This window comes from Chlorocebus sabaeus, chromosome 13, assembly GCF_047675955.1.
Source record: "Chlorocebus sabaeus isolate Y175 chromosome 13, mChlSab1.0.hap1, whole genome shotgun sequence".
Lineage (NCBI taxonomy): Eukaryota > Metazoa > Chordata > Mammalia > Primates > Cercopithecidae > Chlorocebus > Chlorocebus sabaeus.
The window spans coordinates 13,366,039-13,385,238 of NC_132916.1; the positions used below are offsets into that span (position 1 = coordinate 13,366,039).

A 19,200-nucleotide genomic window follows, 5' to 3' on the forward strand; every position below is an offset into this window, starting at 1 on the left:
CAGCTGATGGCACACCTTTCCCACCCTCACCAACTCCTTTGCTTATTGTTCCTCTCCTCTTGGACTGCCTTTTTTCTTCTTTTGTTGAGACAGTCTTGCTCTCTCACCCAGGCTGAAGTGCAGTGTCATGAACTCGGCTCACTGCAACCTCCGCCTCCCGGGTTCAAGCAGTTCTCGTGCCTTAGCCTCCCGAGTAGCTGGAACCATAGGCACACACCACCACGCCCAGCTAATTTTTGTATTTTTAGTAGAAATGCGGTTTCACTATGTTGGCCAGGCTGGTCTCGAACTTCTGACCTCAAGTGATCCATGAACCTCAGCCTCCAAATTGCTGGGATTACAGGTGTGAGCCACTGTGCCCAGCCCTGGACTGCCTTTCAATGGCACAAATAAAAATAGCTTTTTGGCCAGGCACGTTGGCTTACGCCTGTAATCCCAACACTTGGGGAGGCCGAGAGGGGCGGACCTGAGGTCAAGAGTTAGAGACCAGCCTGACCAATATGGTGAAACCCCGTCTCTTCTAAAAATACAAAAATTAACCAGGTGTGGTGGCAGGTGCCTGTAATCCCAGCTACTCAGGAGGCTGAGACAGGAGAATGGCTTGAACCTGGGAGGCGGAGGTTGCAGTGAGCTTAGACCATGCCATTGCACCTGGGCAACAGAGCAAGACTCCGTCTCAAAAAAAAAAAAAAAAAAAAAAAAAGGAAAAGAGTAGTTTTTCAAGTCCAAATATAAAGTATTGGTTTTGTCAGCATTCAATATTCTAAAACAGAAATCTTTTTTTGCTGATCTTGAGGAGCTACATGTACCAAGGGGCCCCATTCCAGAAGAGCACACTGCTTTTAAATAAAACAAGAGGGAGAGCTTTTGAGGAACCATTACAGAGTCAGAATGCTGTTTATAAGTGAGGAAAAAGTACCATCATTTTTACCGGAGCTTTTGTAATTTACTGGGCTTCTCAGAGTATGCATTTCATCAGATGTGAAGTTGACACCTCCTCAGAAATTTTAAGGGAATTTAGTTCTTAAGATTGCCCAGAGAAATGCAGAACAAGTAAGGCATACTGATGCCACATTGTACTAGATCATTTATTTCACTACTTTGGTCAATAATCTGGTTTATGCATTGGTTGAAATTTGCCATTTTAAGGACATTTAAGAGATATCCTCATTTTAATTGAGGGCTACATTGCCAACTTTCTACCTAAGTCGTTTTTCTTCGGGACGCACAATCAAAGGCTTTCCTCCGGCATGAGAAAGGAATAGCATTCTCGCCTGGTGAGTTTTTAGTGATGGAATGACTCCCAGCCGGCCCCTACCCTGCTCAATCTCCTACTGACTGTCCCAGTGTGGGTCCTGGCCGGGACTGGCACCAAGGCAGTGGGATCTTTATATAGATAGGCCTCCAGCGCCATACAGCAGATAGCAGGAGCCCACTTCTGGGACACTGGGAGATGGTGCAGGCAGCCACCCGTACGCAAAGCACAGCGCCCTATCCTTCCCGGCAGGGTCGTGGTTCAGAAGATGTAACCTGATTTTCATCTGTAGTTAATAGAAGCATTTTTCCTTGGCATTCGTACTAAAAATAGAAAACTAGTAATTTCAGGGATCTGGATTAACCTCTTAAGCATGTCAGCTATCGATGAGAATACTCTTTGTAAAACTAACTCCAGAAATCACTTGCTAGAGAAGCAGCCCTTCACCGCCTTAGTCTGAGCACCCACGGAAAGCATGTGTTGGAGGCGCTGGCAAGGCCCGCGCAGCCGCAGTAGGGGGCCAGGGAGTGGGTCGTGCGCACCCGCCACAGAGGGCTGAAGGTGCTGCTAACAGCTCTCTTGGCGTTGCAATGTCTTGGTCAGCAGTTTTTTTTTTTTTTTTTTTTCCATTCTCTCCTTCCACTTCTTGAGTGAGCAGCCATGAGTTGGACTGTGCCTGTCATGCAGGCCAGAGAGTGAATGAGTTCAGCAGGAGCGAATTTCCTGTGCCTGGGGATGGCCCTGTGACCCCGTCAGGCACCGCCCGTGCCGCTCAAGGGCGCCTGGCTCTTCCGCCCCGTGAGCAACATGGCGACTGTGAAGAGTGAACTTACTGAGCACTTCACTTCCGAGGAGCGCGTTCATCGCAGTAAGGTCTCCATCATAGGAACTGGATCGGTGGGCATGGCCTGCGCTATCAGCATCTTATTAAAAGGCTTGAGTGATGAACTTGCCCTTGTGGATCCTGATGAAGGCAAACTGAAGGGTGAGACGGTGGATCTTCAACATGGCAGCCCTTTCATGAAAATGCCAAGTATTGTTTGTAACAAAGATTACCTTGTCACAGCAAACTCTAGCCTAGTGATTATCACAGCGGGAGCACGCCAAGAAAAGGAAGAAACGCGCCTTAATTTAGTCCAGTGAAATGTGGCCATCTTCAAGTTAATGATTTCCAGTATTGTCCAGTAGAGCCCCCTCTGCAAGCTGATTGTTGTTTCCAATCCAGTGGATGTCTTAACTTATGTAGCCTAGAAGTTGAATGCATTTCCCAAAATCCGTGTTATTGGAAGCGGCTGTAATCTGGGTACTGCTCGTTTTCGTTTCTTGATTGGACAAAAGCTCGGTATCTACTCTGAAAGCTGCCGCGGATGGATCCTCAGAGAACACGGAGACTCAAGTGTGTCTGTGTGGAGTGGAGTGAACATAGCTGGTGTCCCTTTGAAGGATCTGAACTCTGATATAGGAACCGATAAAGATCCTGAGCAATGGAAAAATGTCCACAAAGAAGTGATTGCTAGTGCCCATGAGATTATTAAAATGAATACTTTTTGGACCATTGGCCTATCTGTAGCTGATTTAACAGAAAGTATTTTGAAGAATCTTAGGAGAACACATCCAGTCTCCACCATCATTAAGGGTCTCTATGGAATAGATGAAGAAGTATTCCTCAGTATTCCTTGTATCCCGGGAGAGAATGGTATTACCAACCTTATAAAGATAAAGCTGACCCCTGAAGAGGAGGCCCACCTGAAAGAGTGCAAAAACACTTTGGGAAATTCAGAAGGAGCTGAAGCTTTAAAGTTGTCTAAAACTACCATTCTGAAATTATTGAAGAGATCATAGATACAGAATTATATATCAAAATTTTGAATAAACGTAAATTCCTAAAAGATGGAAATAGGAAAGTGGGTAGAGTGACTTTCCTATTTATTTAGTCCTCCAGCTCTTTTATTTAGCATCCAGGTGCTGCATGATACTTACTTACAATTCCTAAAGAAAGTGTTTTTGGTACCCCTGATATAGCAGCACTTGCCTTGTTTTATATGTAGTTGGCATTGGTTCCCAAAAAGTAGGATGTATTTATTGTGTTCTAGAAATTCTGATTATTTTCATTAGATATATTGCTCTTTCTTCTTGGTGGCTTATACCTATGTTCATTTATATGCTGTAAAAAAGTGGTCACTTCCTCTACAATGTAATAAAGGTATGTACATACAAGTTTTTTTATAATAGATCCATCTTGAGACCGCCGTCATTTCCTCTGGGACAGACTTTTAGCTGGGTCGTTAAAAAGGCATGAAGTGGGGACTACAGCTGCATGTTGGATGTGTGTGTACATGCACACATGTGTGTATGTGTGCACACCAGCAAAGCAGGATCATTCGGTTAAGATATGAAAATAGTGATCTGATGGTAGCTGTTATAAAATGTTTAATGCAATAATGCAGAAAGCTTTTAGAGAGAGGCTTGACAGTCAGAGGTGGTATAGTTACTGTTGTTTGTTTGGCAGGGAAAGGAAACTTCCCTAAATTTTGCAGTTACTCAAAGCTGGAGGCATCACGCTACCTGACTTCAAACTATACTACAAGGTTACAGTAACCAAAACAGCATGGTACTGGTACCAAAACAGATGTATAGACCAATGGAACAGAACAGAGCCCTCAGAAATAATACCACACATCTACAACCATCTGATCTTTGACAAACCTGACAAAAACAAGAAGTGGGGAAAGGATTCCCTACTTAATAAATGGTACTGGGAAAACTGGCTAGCCATATGTAGAAAGCTGAAACTGGATCCCTTCCTTACACCTTATACAAAAATTAATTCAAGGTGGATTAAAGACTTAAATGTTAGACCTAAAACCATAAAAAGCCTGGAAGAAAACCTAGGCAATACCATTCAAGACATAGGCATGGGCAAGGACTTCATGTCTAAAACATTAAAAGCAATGGCAACAAAAGCCAAAATTGACAAATGGGATCTAATTAAAGAGCTTCTGCACAGCAAAAGAAACTACCATCAGAGTGAACAGGCAAGCTACAGAATGGGAGAAAATTTTTGCAATCTACTCATCTGACAAAGAGCTAATATCCAGAATCTACAAAGATTCTGGGCGAAGAATATGAACAGACACTTCTCAAAAGAAGACATTTATGCAGCCCACATACACATGAAAAAATGCTCATCATCACTGGCCATGAGAGAAATGCAAATCAAAACCACAATGAGATACCATCTCACACCAGTTAGAATGGTGATCATTAAAAAGTCAGGAAACAACAGGTGCTGGAGAGGATGTGGAGAAATAGGAACACTTTTACACTGTTGATGGGACTGTAAACTAGTTCAACCATTGTGGAAGACAGTGTGGCGATTTCTCAAGGATCTAGAACTAGAAATACCATTTGACCCAGCCATCCCATTACTGGGTATATACCCAAAGGATTATAAATCATGCTACTATAAAGACACATGCACACGTATGTTTATTGCGGCACTATTCACAATAGCAAAGACTTGGAACCAACCCAAATGTCCATCAATAATAGACTGTAATCCCAGCACTCTGGGAGGCCTAGGCAGGCAGATCAGGAGGTCAGGAGATCAAGACCATCCTGGCTAACACAGTGAAACCCCATCTCTACTAAAAATTACAAAAAATTAGCTGGGCGTGGTGGCGGGCGCCTGTAGTCCCAGCTACTCGGGAGGCTGAGGCAGGAGAATGGTGTGAACCTGGGAGGCAGAGCTTGCAGTGAGCCGAGATCCAGCCACTGCACTCTAGTCTGGGCGACAGAGCGAGACTCCATCTCAAAAAAAAAAGAAAATGTGGCATACACCGTGGAATACTATGCAGCCATAAAAAAGGTTGAGTTCATGTCATTTGTAGGGACATGGATGAAGCTGGAAACCATCATTCTCAGCAAACTATTGCAAGAACAAAAAACCAAACACCGCATGTTCTCACTCATAGGTGGGAATTGAACAATGAGAACACTTGGACACAGGAAGGGGAACATCACACACCGGGCCCTGTTGTGGGGTGGGGGGAGGGGGGAAGGATAGCATTAGGAGATTACCTAATGTAAGTGATGAGCTAATGGGTGCAGCACACCAACATGGCACATGTATACATATGTAACCTGCACGTTGTGCACATGTACCCTAGAACTTAAATAAAAATTTAAAAAATGAAATACCAAGTCTAGAAGTGTAGTCTCCTAAGCGTACTGGAGATGGTGCAGGTAAGCAGCAGGGCAACCCCATCTGCGTTCATTCTCCTCGCCTGGGTGTGGAAATCTGCTGACCTTAACTGCCTGTGGCTCTTTGTCAGCATGACCCAGTTCATGTGTTTAGACAGTTCAGAGATTTCCGCTGATTGCAAATCTCATTTTCCTCTGGGAAGTTGGCAGGGGAAATGGAGTGGGAAGTAGGAAAAGTAAGTCTGTTATGTATTCCCCACACCCAGAACGTCTCTGCTGCTGACATAGGTTTATCCACTGAACCAAAGACTAGAAGGATATATACCAAATATGAATAATACTCTTTTTATTCTGGATGGTACGGTAAGGGGTGATTTTAGTTTTCTTTCTTGTATTTTTCTATGTTTGCTATGTTAAACACATGCCACTGTTATCAGAAATTTTTTTAAGTTTTTCCTAATGTTTTATTGAATTTGATGAGAAAAACATTTTTGCAGTTACTAAAAATAAAGTCTGACTGAGTGAAAATCATTTTAGAATCACTCCTGAGAACCTGACCTGTTAGCACATTAAATCAAGAAGCACATTAGAAATTGTTCTTACTGGGCTGGATCTTAGCTTCAGAGTGGCCCTAGCTCTTAGAGGCTCCTGGGTTATTCCTGCTGTTCAGTTTATTTCATGTTTACAGAAAGCTTTTGCTTTTGAATTTGTGCCTTATTGTTAATTACTATCATAAAAATTGGCCATTTTGATGCATATTTCAGGGATTGTATTTCTCAGAAAGTTACATGTTTGCTTAATCAATTGACTTTACTACAGATTCTGGACTTTATGTATGTGATACAGTGAAAGTTGGGGAGAAGTAAAAATGTTTGTCTGACATTTACCTAAATGATAGTATTAGTAGCTTAGAAAATGGAACGCTGAGATGTAAAAATTCACATTCGCTTTCCTAACGCAGTTGAATACTTAAATAATATGGTATGTTCAAATACATTTCATCTCAGGATCCATGTGGATAGCAACAAAACTAGTCAAAAGTGAAAATATCAGTATCTGCCCTCTAAACCAGGCCAGTCCTGCTTAGTTGAATTTTATCAAACAAGACGGTGATCCTCCAAAATACTGACCCTTTTCTATCCCGACCAGAACTCCCATACTGCTTTACTGAAAACATCTACAAATGTTGATTTCTCAGGAAGCAGTGTCATGTAATGGACTCACTGATGTGCTGGGCTCCTTGAAAGTGGGAAGAATGGTGCTTCAGTTCTAGGCGGTTTTAAGAACTTTTGAGAGCTCAACTGTGGAATACCTGCACCCTCTTATCCAGCCTTTGAGTTTTTATTTGTGTTTTAGCCAAATATAGTGTACTATTATAGGGCATCAGAGCGTGCCTTAAGTCTATTTTATAATTCTCTTCACCATCTTTGCCAGCTAGGCTAGGCTGGGTTATGCTGCAGTAAAAAATAATCTCCAAGTCTGTGGCTTAAAATAACAAAGGTTTGTTTCTCACCTGTGTAAATCCCCCGTGGGCTTCAGCAGCTCTCTAGGAAAGCTGTCCTTCGCATGCTGGCTCAGCACCTCAGATTGCTTTGATCTTTGGCACAACCATAGCAATACAGGTTTCCATTATTGCTATGGAAAGAGAGTTGAACCCCTGCGATGAAGTGCTCAGCCTGGGAGTGACACACATTCTTTTGCTCATATTTCATTAGCCAGAACTAGTCACATGGTAATCTGACTTCAGGGAGAGGGGGAAGTATAACTGCCCTGTATGCAAAAATAGATGAGTACTGGCTATGTGTGAATGTATATCATACCATTCAAAATAAAATGGCCACCACTACAAGAGACATATGTGCTTTTAATGTAATTTTTAGTGAAAGCTGGTAAATGGGTAGAAGTTACAGGGTACTTTGTCTTTCTAGGTCCCAGAATCAGAGAGGTCTGGGCATCAGCCAGGCAGTTGTACTCATAAGCCATGTATCTGTGGATGAGTTAACCTCTCTGACATTTGGTTTTTCATATGTAAAGTGGTGGTAATAATTTCTGCCATATAGAATTGTGAAGATTAAATAATAGCCTAATGCTTTGTCCAGTGCCTGACACTTAAGTGATCAGAAATGGCAGATATTATTCCTGTTCAAGTAACATTTTTACAACCTAACTATACTTTTTAATCTCCTTTTACCAGTATTATATAGTCTTATTCTGTTGTATTTTATGAAGAAGCTGAATTACCAGATTGTTGAAAATTACCATTGACTCTGTAATTATTGACATTATCCAAAGGTTTTTTCATCAGTAGATCCTATAGAACTGTCATCATTGTTGCCCCTAGCATTGAGGTCGGTAACAGTCCTGTACCAGCAAGCGAAGACATAGCTAAATTTGCCAGACAATAGCAAAAACATTTCAAAACTGAGAGCTTGTAATTCCAACAACTGCCTATTTATTGGAATTGATGCTTAAGGATTTTCTGAAATTAATTAAATTGGGGACATAACCTGAGGCTTTTAAGTAATTTGTCAGCACACTGTGTATTAGACCAAATGTTTTCAAGTGTTTTTCCCCTACTGAGACATGCATGGTAAATGTGCAGAGTGTCCCCTGTGCATATTCAAGCAGTGTACAGAGTAAGCACATGGGCTGTGCGGTCGGATCTGCTCTTACCAGCCATGGCACTGAGCACTGAGCTTCCATCACCATATCTTTAAAGGAGGGATGGTATTTGTCCCACTTGGTTGTTGGGAGGGTTAAGTGAGAAATATGCCTGGCATACAGTAAGGACTTTCTGAGTGACATCAGTGGTTGACCTCACTCCTGGCCTACTGGCTATATGACCCTTCAAGAAGCTATTGAAATGTGAATGAGAATAACATTATTAGAGGCATAATCCTGAATCTGTTTTAATATCTAAAAAGTCCATTGTATCTACAGAACGTCCATATTTCTGACAAAATACTCGTAATACATTTTCCATTTGTCATGACACTCCATTTGAGCACTACTACCTCAGACAGTGGTACTTCCTGTGACTATTACAATGCAGCACTGTTGGACACTAAAGCACTGGGGCTTAGAAATGAGGATGGTGGGCCCATGGCACTGGGGAGTACCACTCATGTCTTAGATGAGGATGGTGTGCCCATGGCACTGGGGAGTACCATTCATGTCTTGGTTTTGGTTTCTTTTGAGATGGAGTTTCACTCTCTGGCCCAGGCTAGAGTACAGTGGCGTGCTTTTGGCTCACTGCAATCTCCGCTTCCTGGGTTCAAGCAATTCTCCTGCCTCAGCCTCCTGAGTAGCTGGGACTAAAGGCATGCACCACCATGCCTGGCTAATTTTTGTATTTTTAGTAGAGACGGGATTTTACCACGTTGGCCAGGCTGGTCTCGAACTCCTGGCCTCAAGTGATCCGTCTGTCTAGGCCTCCCAAGGTGTTGGGATGACAGGTGCGAGCCACCACACCCCACTCATGTCTTAGTTTTTTTGGAAAGCGCCCCCTGGAGGTGTGCAGGGCACAGCAGCACTTCTTGGAAGGGTAACCCTGTTATCCATAGCATAGGAAAATTTTCCCTGGTCAGAGGAAAGAAGAGAGAACTACAGTTTGGAAAATGCTTGGGAGTAAAATGGAGTTGCTGGATGGGTACTCTAGTTCCCAGCATACCCCCTCACCAGACTTCTGGGGTACAGGGCAGAGGAACAGTTCTATGGCAGTAGCTGTGATTATCAAGGAATTCAGTACATTTACTTTATAACCAAATTTGCTTAAATGCACTCAACCCCTAAATCTTTTTTCAAGCACATCTTTAAATGGGGAAATGTTCTGTTGGCCTCATGTATAGAGAATCTTGGTAAAACCAACACCTTTTCTGAACTGCATATCAGAAATTGATATGGGTGGAAACTATGTGAAGGTTTTCGTGTACTATCCATGTAATATGAACAGTATGAGCTGAAAAGCCTTCTGTACAGCCCATTCTCTAAAACCACTTGAGGCCCTGTTTATATCTTAAATGTCTGACTTTCCATTTCCACAGCTGTAAACTTAGAGAACAGGGATAGATGGTACCCTTTACCCCTCTCCATTCCTTTCCCTCATCTCAGATCTGTCTATTCCTAGTTAGTTACTTTTCAGATTTGAGTGCTTCCAGTGATTCAGTTGCCATGACCCTGGGCACGAGTAAAGAATTTAATATTTGAGAAATTAGAGGAAAGAAAGCAATCAGGCCAAAAGGAGGAAACGAAAACGTAACCTGCCGAAGGAGAGCAGGACTGCCTCTTGCTCTCCTCCCCTGGCCTCACCTGCATTTCCCAGCCTCTCCCTTGTCAGCAGCTGACCACGTTCCGGACCACTGGAAGGCAGACTGGTGAATGCTTTGGTTCATGTCTTGGCTATCTGACATCCCATTTGAAAACTGTCATCTGGCTTTGTTGTAAAAGATGTTCAACCAGAAGAGTGAAGAGAAAGAACCAGGCAGCACAGTGCCAACCCTGGCCAGAGAGATGTCTGTTTTTCAACTACAAAAGTCTATGCAAAGTTCCTCAGTGGGAGCGATAATAATGTTTTGGACAAAGCAATTAATTCTTTATGGAAGAGGGAGTGGGGGAGAGAGACATCCATGAGCTGTGTGTCTTCAAGATGAGTGTCTGGGTCCAGAACACTGAGATGGCTGGCACAGATACAGACAATATATAATACAGAAGGAAGGCCTTCCGTATCTTCCAGTGACAGAATATGTAAGCTAAAATGATATATTGCTATAAAGTAATATACTTAACAGACATTCCATAGTATTTATATTCATGTGAGCTTTGTTCTTGCAATACAGCACACGTATTTCAATAATACAGCAATGATAATAGCTAATGTATATTGAGCACTTTCCATGTGTTAGACGCTGTGCTTTATATATATCATCTCCCTTACTCCTTAATTTTCACAACTCTTTAAGCAGGTAATTACTGTCTCCATTCTACATATGTGGCAACTATGGCTTAATAGAGTAAGCAGCTTTCCCAAGTGGTGGAGCTAGGATTTGAACAGAGTCCATGCTGTTGACAGCAGTGCTACAGTTTGCCGCAGTGCTAGGAGTAAAGGCCTAGGATTTACAAGTCCCAAACCCCTGAATCTGGAAACAAGGTAAAGATTCAGCCTCAAATTGAAATAAATAAGCATCGACGTTAAAGAAATATTAGCCGATTCTCAAAATAACCACTCTAAGAAATGACTTGCATGTTGCAGATGAGTCCAGGGTACTTCACAAACCTGATCAAGGCGATCTCTATCCTTAGGAATATATGACTGGCAGATGGCTGATGAGGAAAAATTGGAACGTAGTGCTGTGGTGCTGCTGAAATATCTTTATAGGAGGACTGTATAGATTAATCAGGATGAATCAGAGAGTGTATGACTAGTACTGTCCAGCGTAAAGATCACCTAACTTCCGTTAAGTTAGTGTTCCTACCTTATGGGGTTGTAGACCTTAGGTGGACCCAGGTGCTCCAGGTAAACTGTAATACTGTGTGACACTGCATGTTAAGATCTCTTAGGCTGGGCGCAGTGGTGCACACCTGTGATCTCAGCACTTTGGGAGGCCAGAGTCAGAGGATTGCTTGAGTTCAGGAGTTTGAGACCAGCCTGGGCAACACAGCAATACTCCATCTCTACCCAAAATGCTAAAGTTAGCACAAGTCTGTAGTCCCAGCTACTTGGGGGTGTTGAGGTGGGACGATCACTTGAGCCCGGGAGGTTGAGGCTGCAGTGAGCCATAATCGTGCCACTGCACTCCAGCCTGGGTGACAGAGTGAGACCCTGCCTCAAAAAAAGAAAAAAATCTCTTGTTCCCTTGCTGTGAGTCTTAGATTCCAAATCAACTTCTGCTTGTAAAACTCCTACCTAGATTTAAAACAAACAAACAAACATTGTCTGGCACATAAGAACATTCCAGTTTATCTACCATTCCTTGATTTATTCTTCGCTAAACTCCTACTAAGTTTCTTCTGTCATTTCTCCCTGTGAAAATTCTAGCTTTGAATGACCTAATCATATTTATTTATTCAGATAGAAATCCCATCCTCGGCCGGGCATGGTGGCTCACGCCTGTAATCCCAGCACTTTGGGAGGCCGAAGTGGGCGGATCACAAGGTCAGGAGATCAAGACCATCCTGGCTAACACGGTGAAACCCCATCTCTACTAAAAATACAAAAAATTAGCCAGGCATGGTGGCGGGCGCCTGTAGTCCCAGCTACTCGGGAGGCTGAGGCAGGAGAATGTCATGAACCCGGGAGGCGGAGCTTGCAGTGAGCCGAGACCGCGCCACTGCACTCCAGCCTGGGTGACAGAGCGAGACTCCGTCTCAAAAAGAAAAAGAAAAAAAGAAATCCCATCCTCAACGGCATCTTTATATATGAAAGCCAACAATACACACTCTTCTTCTGGGAGGGAATAATTATTATGGAGGGCTGACAGTTTAGGACATGTTGCCTTGCAGATTAAGAGTGGTTTGTTTGTTTGTTTGTTTGTTTGTTTTTAAAGATACGGAGTCTTGCTATGTTGCCCAGGCCAGATTAAAACTCCTGGGCTCAAGCAGTCTACCCACCTTAACCTCCTGAGTAGCTGGGACCACAGGTGTGAGCCACCATGTCCAGCTAAGAGTGAAGTTTTATGTTATTTAATAATAAATTTATACTCAGAAGAAGAAAGGAAGTATACTTCATTTTCTTTCAAGATACATAGAATATATATAGTCCCTATCTTTTATTAATGTTCCTTAGCTCTGTACCTGTGAGTGGTAAAGTACTAGTGAGTCAGGTAAGGCGCCATCTCTAATAGCTGTTTTCTCCTTCTTTTAATATTTGATAACTGATTATTTTTCTTCTTTTAGATGAAAGACTTTCGCAGTAAAATGCAATCAATATTTCCAACAATTCCCAAGAACTCCGAATCGGCTGTGGAGTGGGAGGAAACATTGAAATCCAAATGAGATGAGCATGGATGAATTTCAAAATGCTTGTTGCAGAAAGGGGTGGCTCCAGAGATACCATGACAGCAAATGGACTGGGACTAATTTCTCCAGGAACATGGGCAGATTGCTGACTGAACCAGTGCACTGGATAGCATTCGGCCTTCTCATCACAGGAGAGTATGTGTGTGCGTGTTGGTGGAGGGCAAAGTTTCCCCAAAGTTAAGAAGACTATTTAAAAATAGTAATTACAGGAATAACTTCCTTATATGGAGGGGATCCCACAGGAAATGATTCTGTTTGTAATAGTTGAACCAAGTTTCATACCTAAAAAAAGTTTATAATAAAAGTATGATAGGAAAATATAAAACAGACCCCCTAATAGCAATAGTACTGCAATGTGTCTAATTAAAGGAGTTTTAAGAGCCTTTCTTGTCAGTATGTGACAGAACTTGGAAGTCTTATTCTGATTAGCCAGACTACAAAGTGACAGTCACCTGGTGAGTCCTGTGTGGTGGGAAGTGGGTGTGGCTCTCGTGTCCTCATGTGGTCTGTGATTTACAGCGAGCGCACGCATGCTGGTTTACCTGATGCCCTCTCTTGAAGGCACTATAAATTCTTATACTTAAAACAAAAAGCCAGTAATGAGTTGTGATCACCCAAAAAGGCACAGTTGGGGTAAAGTAATGATGATATCAGGGGTAAAAATATGTTTTTGAGAAGTTGGTCTGGATCTCTGAACATTGACAGTTGGTCATTTTGTCTCAATTGTCAAAGTAAAAAGAGCCCAATTGTCGTCTGTCTTCCATTTTTTTTTTTTTTTTTTTTTTTTTGAGACAGAGTCTCGCTCTGTCGCCCAGGCTGGAGTGCAGTGGCACAATCTTGGCTCACTGCAAGCTCCGCCTCCTGGGTTCACGCCATTCTCCTGCCTCAGCCTCCCGTGTAGCTGGGACTACAGGCGCCTGCCACCTCGCCCAGCTAATTTTTTTTTGTATTTTTAGTAGAGACAGGGTTTCACCATGTTAGCCAGGATGGTCTCGATCTCCTGACCTCGTGATCTGCACATCTCGGCCTCTCAAAGTGCTGGGATTACAAGCGTGAGCCACCACGCCCGGCCTGTCTTCAATATTTTTAACCAGAAAGTCACCTGTGTACTGAGTCCCAATATAAAGTATTTGGTACCACCTCCCTAACGAAGCTGTTAGGGTAAATTCTATGTGCACACCCAACTCCCTCATGTCTTCCACAATCTCCTACAAAAAAACAAATGGAGAATAATGTCTTCATGCAATTATTTTTACTGCAATTGCATTTTAAAATATTTTCAAGGAGATAAATACTTTAATATGTCAGTATGTCCAGAGAAATAACCTGTGGTTAAATATCAGTTGTGCAGTTTCTTCCTACTTGCCTAGGCTCTAATTAGCAATCAGGTTTAATAAAGGACATTTGAAATTTCTGTTATCACGAAACCTTTTATTCTAAGGGAGATTTTTAAATGAAACAAGTACATAATGTAATACTTTTCTCTAGACCATGTTACCCTGTTAAAATTGCTGTTTTGTTAATGAAACAGGTGTAATCAGCATCTGGAATTCACATGTAATCTGTTAAAAATCCAAGACTGAAAGGAAAGGATTGTGAAATTGGTCAGTGAATGCAGGTAGCAAAAACTCTTCACCGGCCTTTCATTTGTAGTTAAATCTCCTCTGAGAAGAAATTTGTAGCCTTTGAATGAAAGGAAGGAAAGGCCGGAGCCAAAGGAACAGGTTTTCATCCACACAATTAGTCTGAATCTAGGTCCCCTGAATAGAGTGGGCACCGCCTGATCCTTTTGTGCTTCATAAACGTGGGTTTCCAAGCTTGTGCATGAGATGGCCCTCAAACCTTGTTACAGCAGTGCACTTTACCCATCTGATGTGGGGGGAGGAAAGAATGGGCACTACCTAAAACTGTTTACAGCTAGAATCTGGGTTTTATTTTTCGTAGATGGAGAATGTCTCGTGGTTTCTAAAGACCTCCACTGGGTGGAGAAAGGAGGCTTCCCCGCCTGTCTGGAGTGTTAAAAGGAGACATCATTGTTAACTGTGATTCTATTTAATGGATTCCTGCCTTGTAACCTCCCTAAGGGTGGGGACCCCTCTCAGGGCCTTGTAAACTGGTGTCAGCACCACTGCAGGGGCTGCTGCACGTCGGGCGGATGGCAGCTAGGCCCTAGGAAGAGCCAGGGGCCCTGGCGGGGGCGCTGCTTTCCCACAGGGCTGGCGCGGAGGAGGGCTAGATGTATGTTGCTGAAGGAGTGTCCGAATACCAGAGTGGCATGCCTCGTGTCTGCAAAACCCTTATACATCACCTCTGCTGTCCTTGACCGATGGCAGGGGGACTCCCATAAGAATGACGATGAATCCCTTGCAGAGGGGAGGCTGGCAGGGACAAATTCCCTAGAAGAGGAAACGAGCTTCGGCTCTAATTGCATCTTAAAAGCAAAAGTGAAGTAACGCACAGATGGAAATTTAACAAGAAAACAAGCAGTATGACTCAAGTGGTGTTTTCCACAGTCAGAACTTGAATATCAGTGGATTTCATCATTTGTCTATTCCTTTTGTACCAGAGGCATATTGTTAAATTGGTTAATGGAAAGGAAAAATGTTTAACAGATAATGTTATTCTTTATGAGACGTACCATCTGTGTATTGAGCTCTGAATGTCCCTGGATATGGAAGAGAGGAAATGTGATGGAATTTCAAGTTTGCCTTCTTTGCTGTCTTTATCTTGGGTAGAATATGACAAACATAATCACATTTATCTCCCGGAGCATAAAGAGTTTTAATCACCCTATTAACCAGGATGACATTTTTCACAGACTTAAAAAGGAATAGAACAGCCATTATCTCCCTATAAGCAATCCATTTCATGGAGGCTGAGCACTAGAAATGCTTTAAAGGATGGATAACGCAGACCATTTCCATTTCCTGTCTAAGCCAACACTAAGGAGGCTTTCAGTAAGGCTGTTGCTTCCACTGGGTGAGTGTTAAGCTTTACACTTAGAGTCTCAGCACCCAAAAGAGCTGTTAGAGAAATCGAGGGCAGGGAGGAGTGGCTTCCGAAACCTCGGGATTCATTCAAGGGAAAACATGTATCCTGGTAAGTTGCTGCTGCCCTATGAAAAGGAATCCATGGGCTGCTGTTATATTCAGAGTCAAGAAAATGTGGTTTCAGGACAACCTGAGAGTGGAAAGTAGGGGATGGGAGCTGCCTCCCAAGACGCTGGCAAGCCCATCACTAGGAGGACCATGGCCCAAGGGCATGGAAGCAGGTGGCTGCTGAGAGGGCCGTCGGCCATCCCCACCACCACCCTCGTGCCAGGTCATGGGCACAGGCTGGCATTGAAAAGGACACTTCGCCTGCTTAGTCAAAAGGTGGCACTGAATCATCTTGGCTGTCACATGTTTTGTTTAGTTTCATGGATAGTATGGGACCAAACTTGCAAATTAATCATCGCAACCTAAGGGGAAAATAGAAGAAATTAAGGTGGCGGAGGGAGCCCATGGGGACAAAAGTAATTAAAATCCATTGAATTTAGCTATTTCACTTGGGGCAACATTTAATCTCCAAGATTAAATCTTGGTTTATGGGGAACATTGTATATTTTCATCTCATTTTTATGTATCATCTTTAAGACAAATCGTTAAGTACAAATGAAAATCAGGTAACATACAAAGACAGTTCATCAAATAGTCAAATTTCCTATGAAAGTGAGTGAAATACATATTTTTATAATACCATGTTCAAGTGAAGTGTTTTTCCTTTCTGCCAAGAGTCATTAAATGATATAGCAAGTATTTGGGTCTCTCTTGGTGTTATCAGGATTAATTGCCCAAGGCTGCGATTTTGTGAGCGTAGAAAAGGAAAGCAAGCATCTCTCACAAGCAGTGACATGAATCTGTAATAATGAGTGAGGCTGTTAGCAAATTTTGTCTGATGGCAGATAACTCAGTTTTGGAGAAAATTAGAATCACAGCTACCAAGAAGCACATACCATTTCAACTTTCCTACCCAAGCATTAGTGAAGTGATTTAGGACCTTGATTTATGTTTCTTAGATAAGCTGGCTTGAGGCCTTTGCTTCATTACTGTTTGATGAGGCATGATCACTTACTTTAAAAATAGGTGAATGTATTAAATATACTTAAAGACATAACGGTAAAGGTTATTCTTAATGGACTCTCCTAAGAAGCTAAGTCAGGCAAACTGAGAACGCTCGGCGTGTTCATAGCACTTATTACCTGCTCATCTGAAAACACTCAAAAAATGGACCTTCATGCTGCCTCTGACACCCCAGGCTTAGAGTGGCCTTCCAGGTTTGCAGTCTAATAGGTGACGCTCCACAGGACACCTCCAGGCGACGTCTACATTGCCAGGCCCTGGGTGAGTCTCCAGCCCTCCCACATGCATGCCCTGCCTTCAGAGGACAAGTTGGCAAAACTGAGTTTCTAAAAGAAAACTTGAATTTGGCGGTCTGTACAGAGTTGTGCCAAACTGCAGTTTGCTCCTTTGCTCTGCCAAGCTGGGTGATGAGAATGTGTTTATTTTATTGCTGCTAGCTTTCTTCTCCAACTGACCCTGTTGTAGGGGCTAAATCCCCCACCGTGTTTCCTACTCTGGAGCAGAGCCGACGTGGCAGACCTCTCCATCCAGAGCCTTTGGGGAGTGTTACCAGGGGGTGGACCGTCCCTGCAGCCACCATCTCCCTGTGTCCTTCCATCTCCCATCAGGCCATGGTGGCCACAGCTACTCAGATCCTTCCTGCAGTCAGGACAGAGGTTACACAGCTAAGACAACTCTAGTGACTGAATCTCATACAAACTAAAATAAGACCTCTTGTCAGAAGATAAGGATTGAGGAAACCTCTGCACTCAGCTTGCTCATGGGCCAGCTCTGGTTCTCTTTTCAAAGACTCATGACAAATGGTTGCAAAGTATCTATAGAATCAGCACATGACCAAGCGTCTCAACTCCCTGTTTCTCAGAGATGCCTGGATGCGGCATGTGACGCAGTGAGTGACAGGGAGGTTTGGCTCCGCGGTGGAGAGTGCCTGCAGGAGGGCCGGGTTCAAGTTTATCTGGAGTGGGAGGTAAAACTGCACTTCCACCTGCCAGGGTGTGGCTCTGCAGCAAACCAGCCCGCATCCCAGGTTCTGTCTTTCCAAGTGTCTCCCGCGTACAGAGATCTTCCCTGGGAACTGTGAAAATGTAAGGGCTCGGAGTTGGGGTGGAATCTATATGCTTCAGTGAGCATGGTTAGCTTTCACTTCTCAATATTGTAAATGTTACTGAAGGAGCCGGAGTGAAGGGCCGGGTTAGAAAATGCAGGGTCAGGTGAGACCCTAGAGAAACATCCACAGCGCTGACGGGAAGAGGGCGTTCACCTTGGACTGTTTCTTCAGGTTCAGGACTAAGCCCATCATAGCCCTTAGCAGACTCCAGAAAGAAGAAAGGAAGGGAGGGAGGGAGGAGAGAGAGGACAGAAGGGAGGGAAGGCAGGAGGAGAGGAAGGAAGGGAAGGGGAGGGAGGAGCTCCTTCCTGGGAAGAGGACCCAAGCGTCCACTTGGCTGTGTGTGAGACCAGGTCCTGGGAGACTGGCGTTTGCCTTCTCTGTGCTGGCCACATTTGCCTTCACCACCAAAGCTCAAGAAAAGGAAAATTACATCAAAATGAACATGAGGACAAAGTCATTTCAGCAGGGGATGGGGTTGGGGGTGTCCTGGGCTTTTACATTCAGAGGCTGCAAGGTTAGGGGTTTCTAACTGCCAGCCCTGTGAAAGGATAGTTTAAAAATGAAAAGCCATCTGGTAAGATCCCATTGCACTCACCAGCTCTGACCTGCTGAGCAGGAAGAAGGAAATACACAGATCTGCAGGATGATCCTTACAGACAGATAATACTCAGTGGCCCTGCATCCGACCGAGGAGAAGGTGGCGGTCTTGCTGCACAGGACAGGTCAGTGCCCTGCTCAGGCACTGGAGGCACAATGGAGGGCATTGTCCCTAAAAGCGAAGGACCTCAAAAAAAAAAAAAAAAAAAAAAAAAAAATCCCTGCACTTCTCCCTTCCTTTTAGAAACGTCGCTGTCTTCCTACTTGTAGTATCAGCAACACCACCTAGAAGTCAGGCTTCGTCCTCGTCTCCGGGGGTGGAGAGTTTTATCTTGTAGCCAGAGAACCTAAGTTAAAGTTTTACAGAGAGTGCTTAGGATCAGGCAGGGCACAGAAATATCTTGGGCCAGGGTCGCCTGGTCACGTTTATCGAAGAAACTAGACAGAAACCAGCCCACCATCCGCTTCCCAGTGAACCTAATAGGCCCTAGAAAGTCCAGCAATTCCACCTAATCTACCCAGTTTGTGCCTTTGATATGAGCTTCAGCATTATAGCTTACTTTTTCACTAGTCGCCAAATCATTTTGAGTGGAGTGTCATCACACGTTAATTACCTAGCCCGACAATCCCCAGGGCAGCTGGTTTTCTTGGGCTGTGTCTGCCAGGAGGCAGCGGGAGTTATTAGAAAAGTTCGGGCTGCCAGGTTAATATCATCCCTTCCAGTATCAGTATGTAATGTCCTACTCCGTGCCTGGGCTTTAAGTACCAAAATTAAAAACGGCTCTCTCAAATACATGACAGGCTGAGAATCTTATGACTATTCTATGTGGCTCCAAACTTCTAAATCACTGCTCATAGTAACTGCCCTATGGCCAAAGAGCTATGCCATCTCAAGGCTT

At 43.5% G+C, this 19,200-nt stretch overlaps 1 protein-coding gene and 2 pseudogenes across 1 annotated transcript in view; all 3 read left to right on the top strand.

The window, feature by feature from the left end:
- Nucleotides 1-12,855, top strand: part of TMEM242 (transmembrane protein 242) — a 32,818-nt gene extending 19,963 nt beyond the window's left edge. The window contains exon 4 of the mRNA XM_008007678.3: nt 12,350-12,855. Within this exon, the coding sequence (XP_008005869.1) occupies nt 12,350-12,448 (99 nt within the window). The 3' untranslated portion in view covers nt 12,449-12,855. The remainder of the gene's footprint in view (nt 1-12,349) is intronic.
- LOC103240785 (L-lactate dehydrogenase A-like 6B) lies at nt 1,827-3,137 on the top strand (annotated as a pseudogene).
- A 1,400-nt stretch (nt 12,856-14,255) lies between the features above and the next one.
- LOC119625570 (small nucleolar RNA U13) lies at nt 14,256-14,347 on the top strand (annotated as a pseudogene).
- The last annotated feature ends 4,853 nt before the right edge of the window (nt 14,348-19,200 follow it).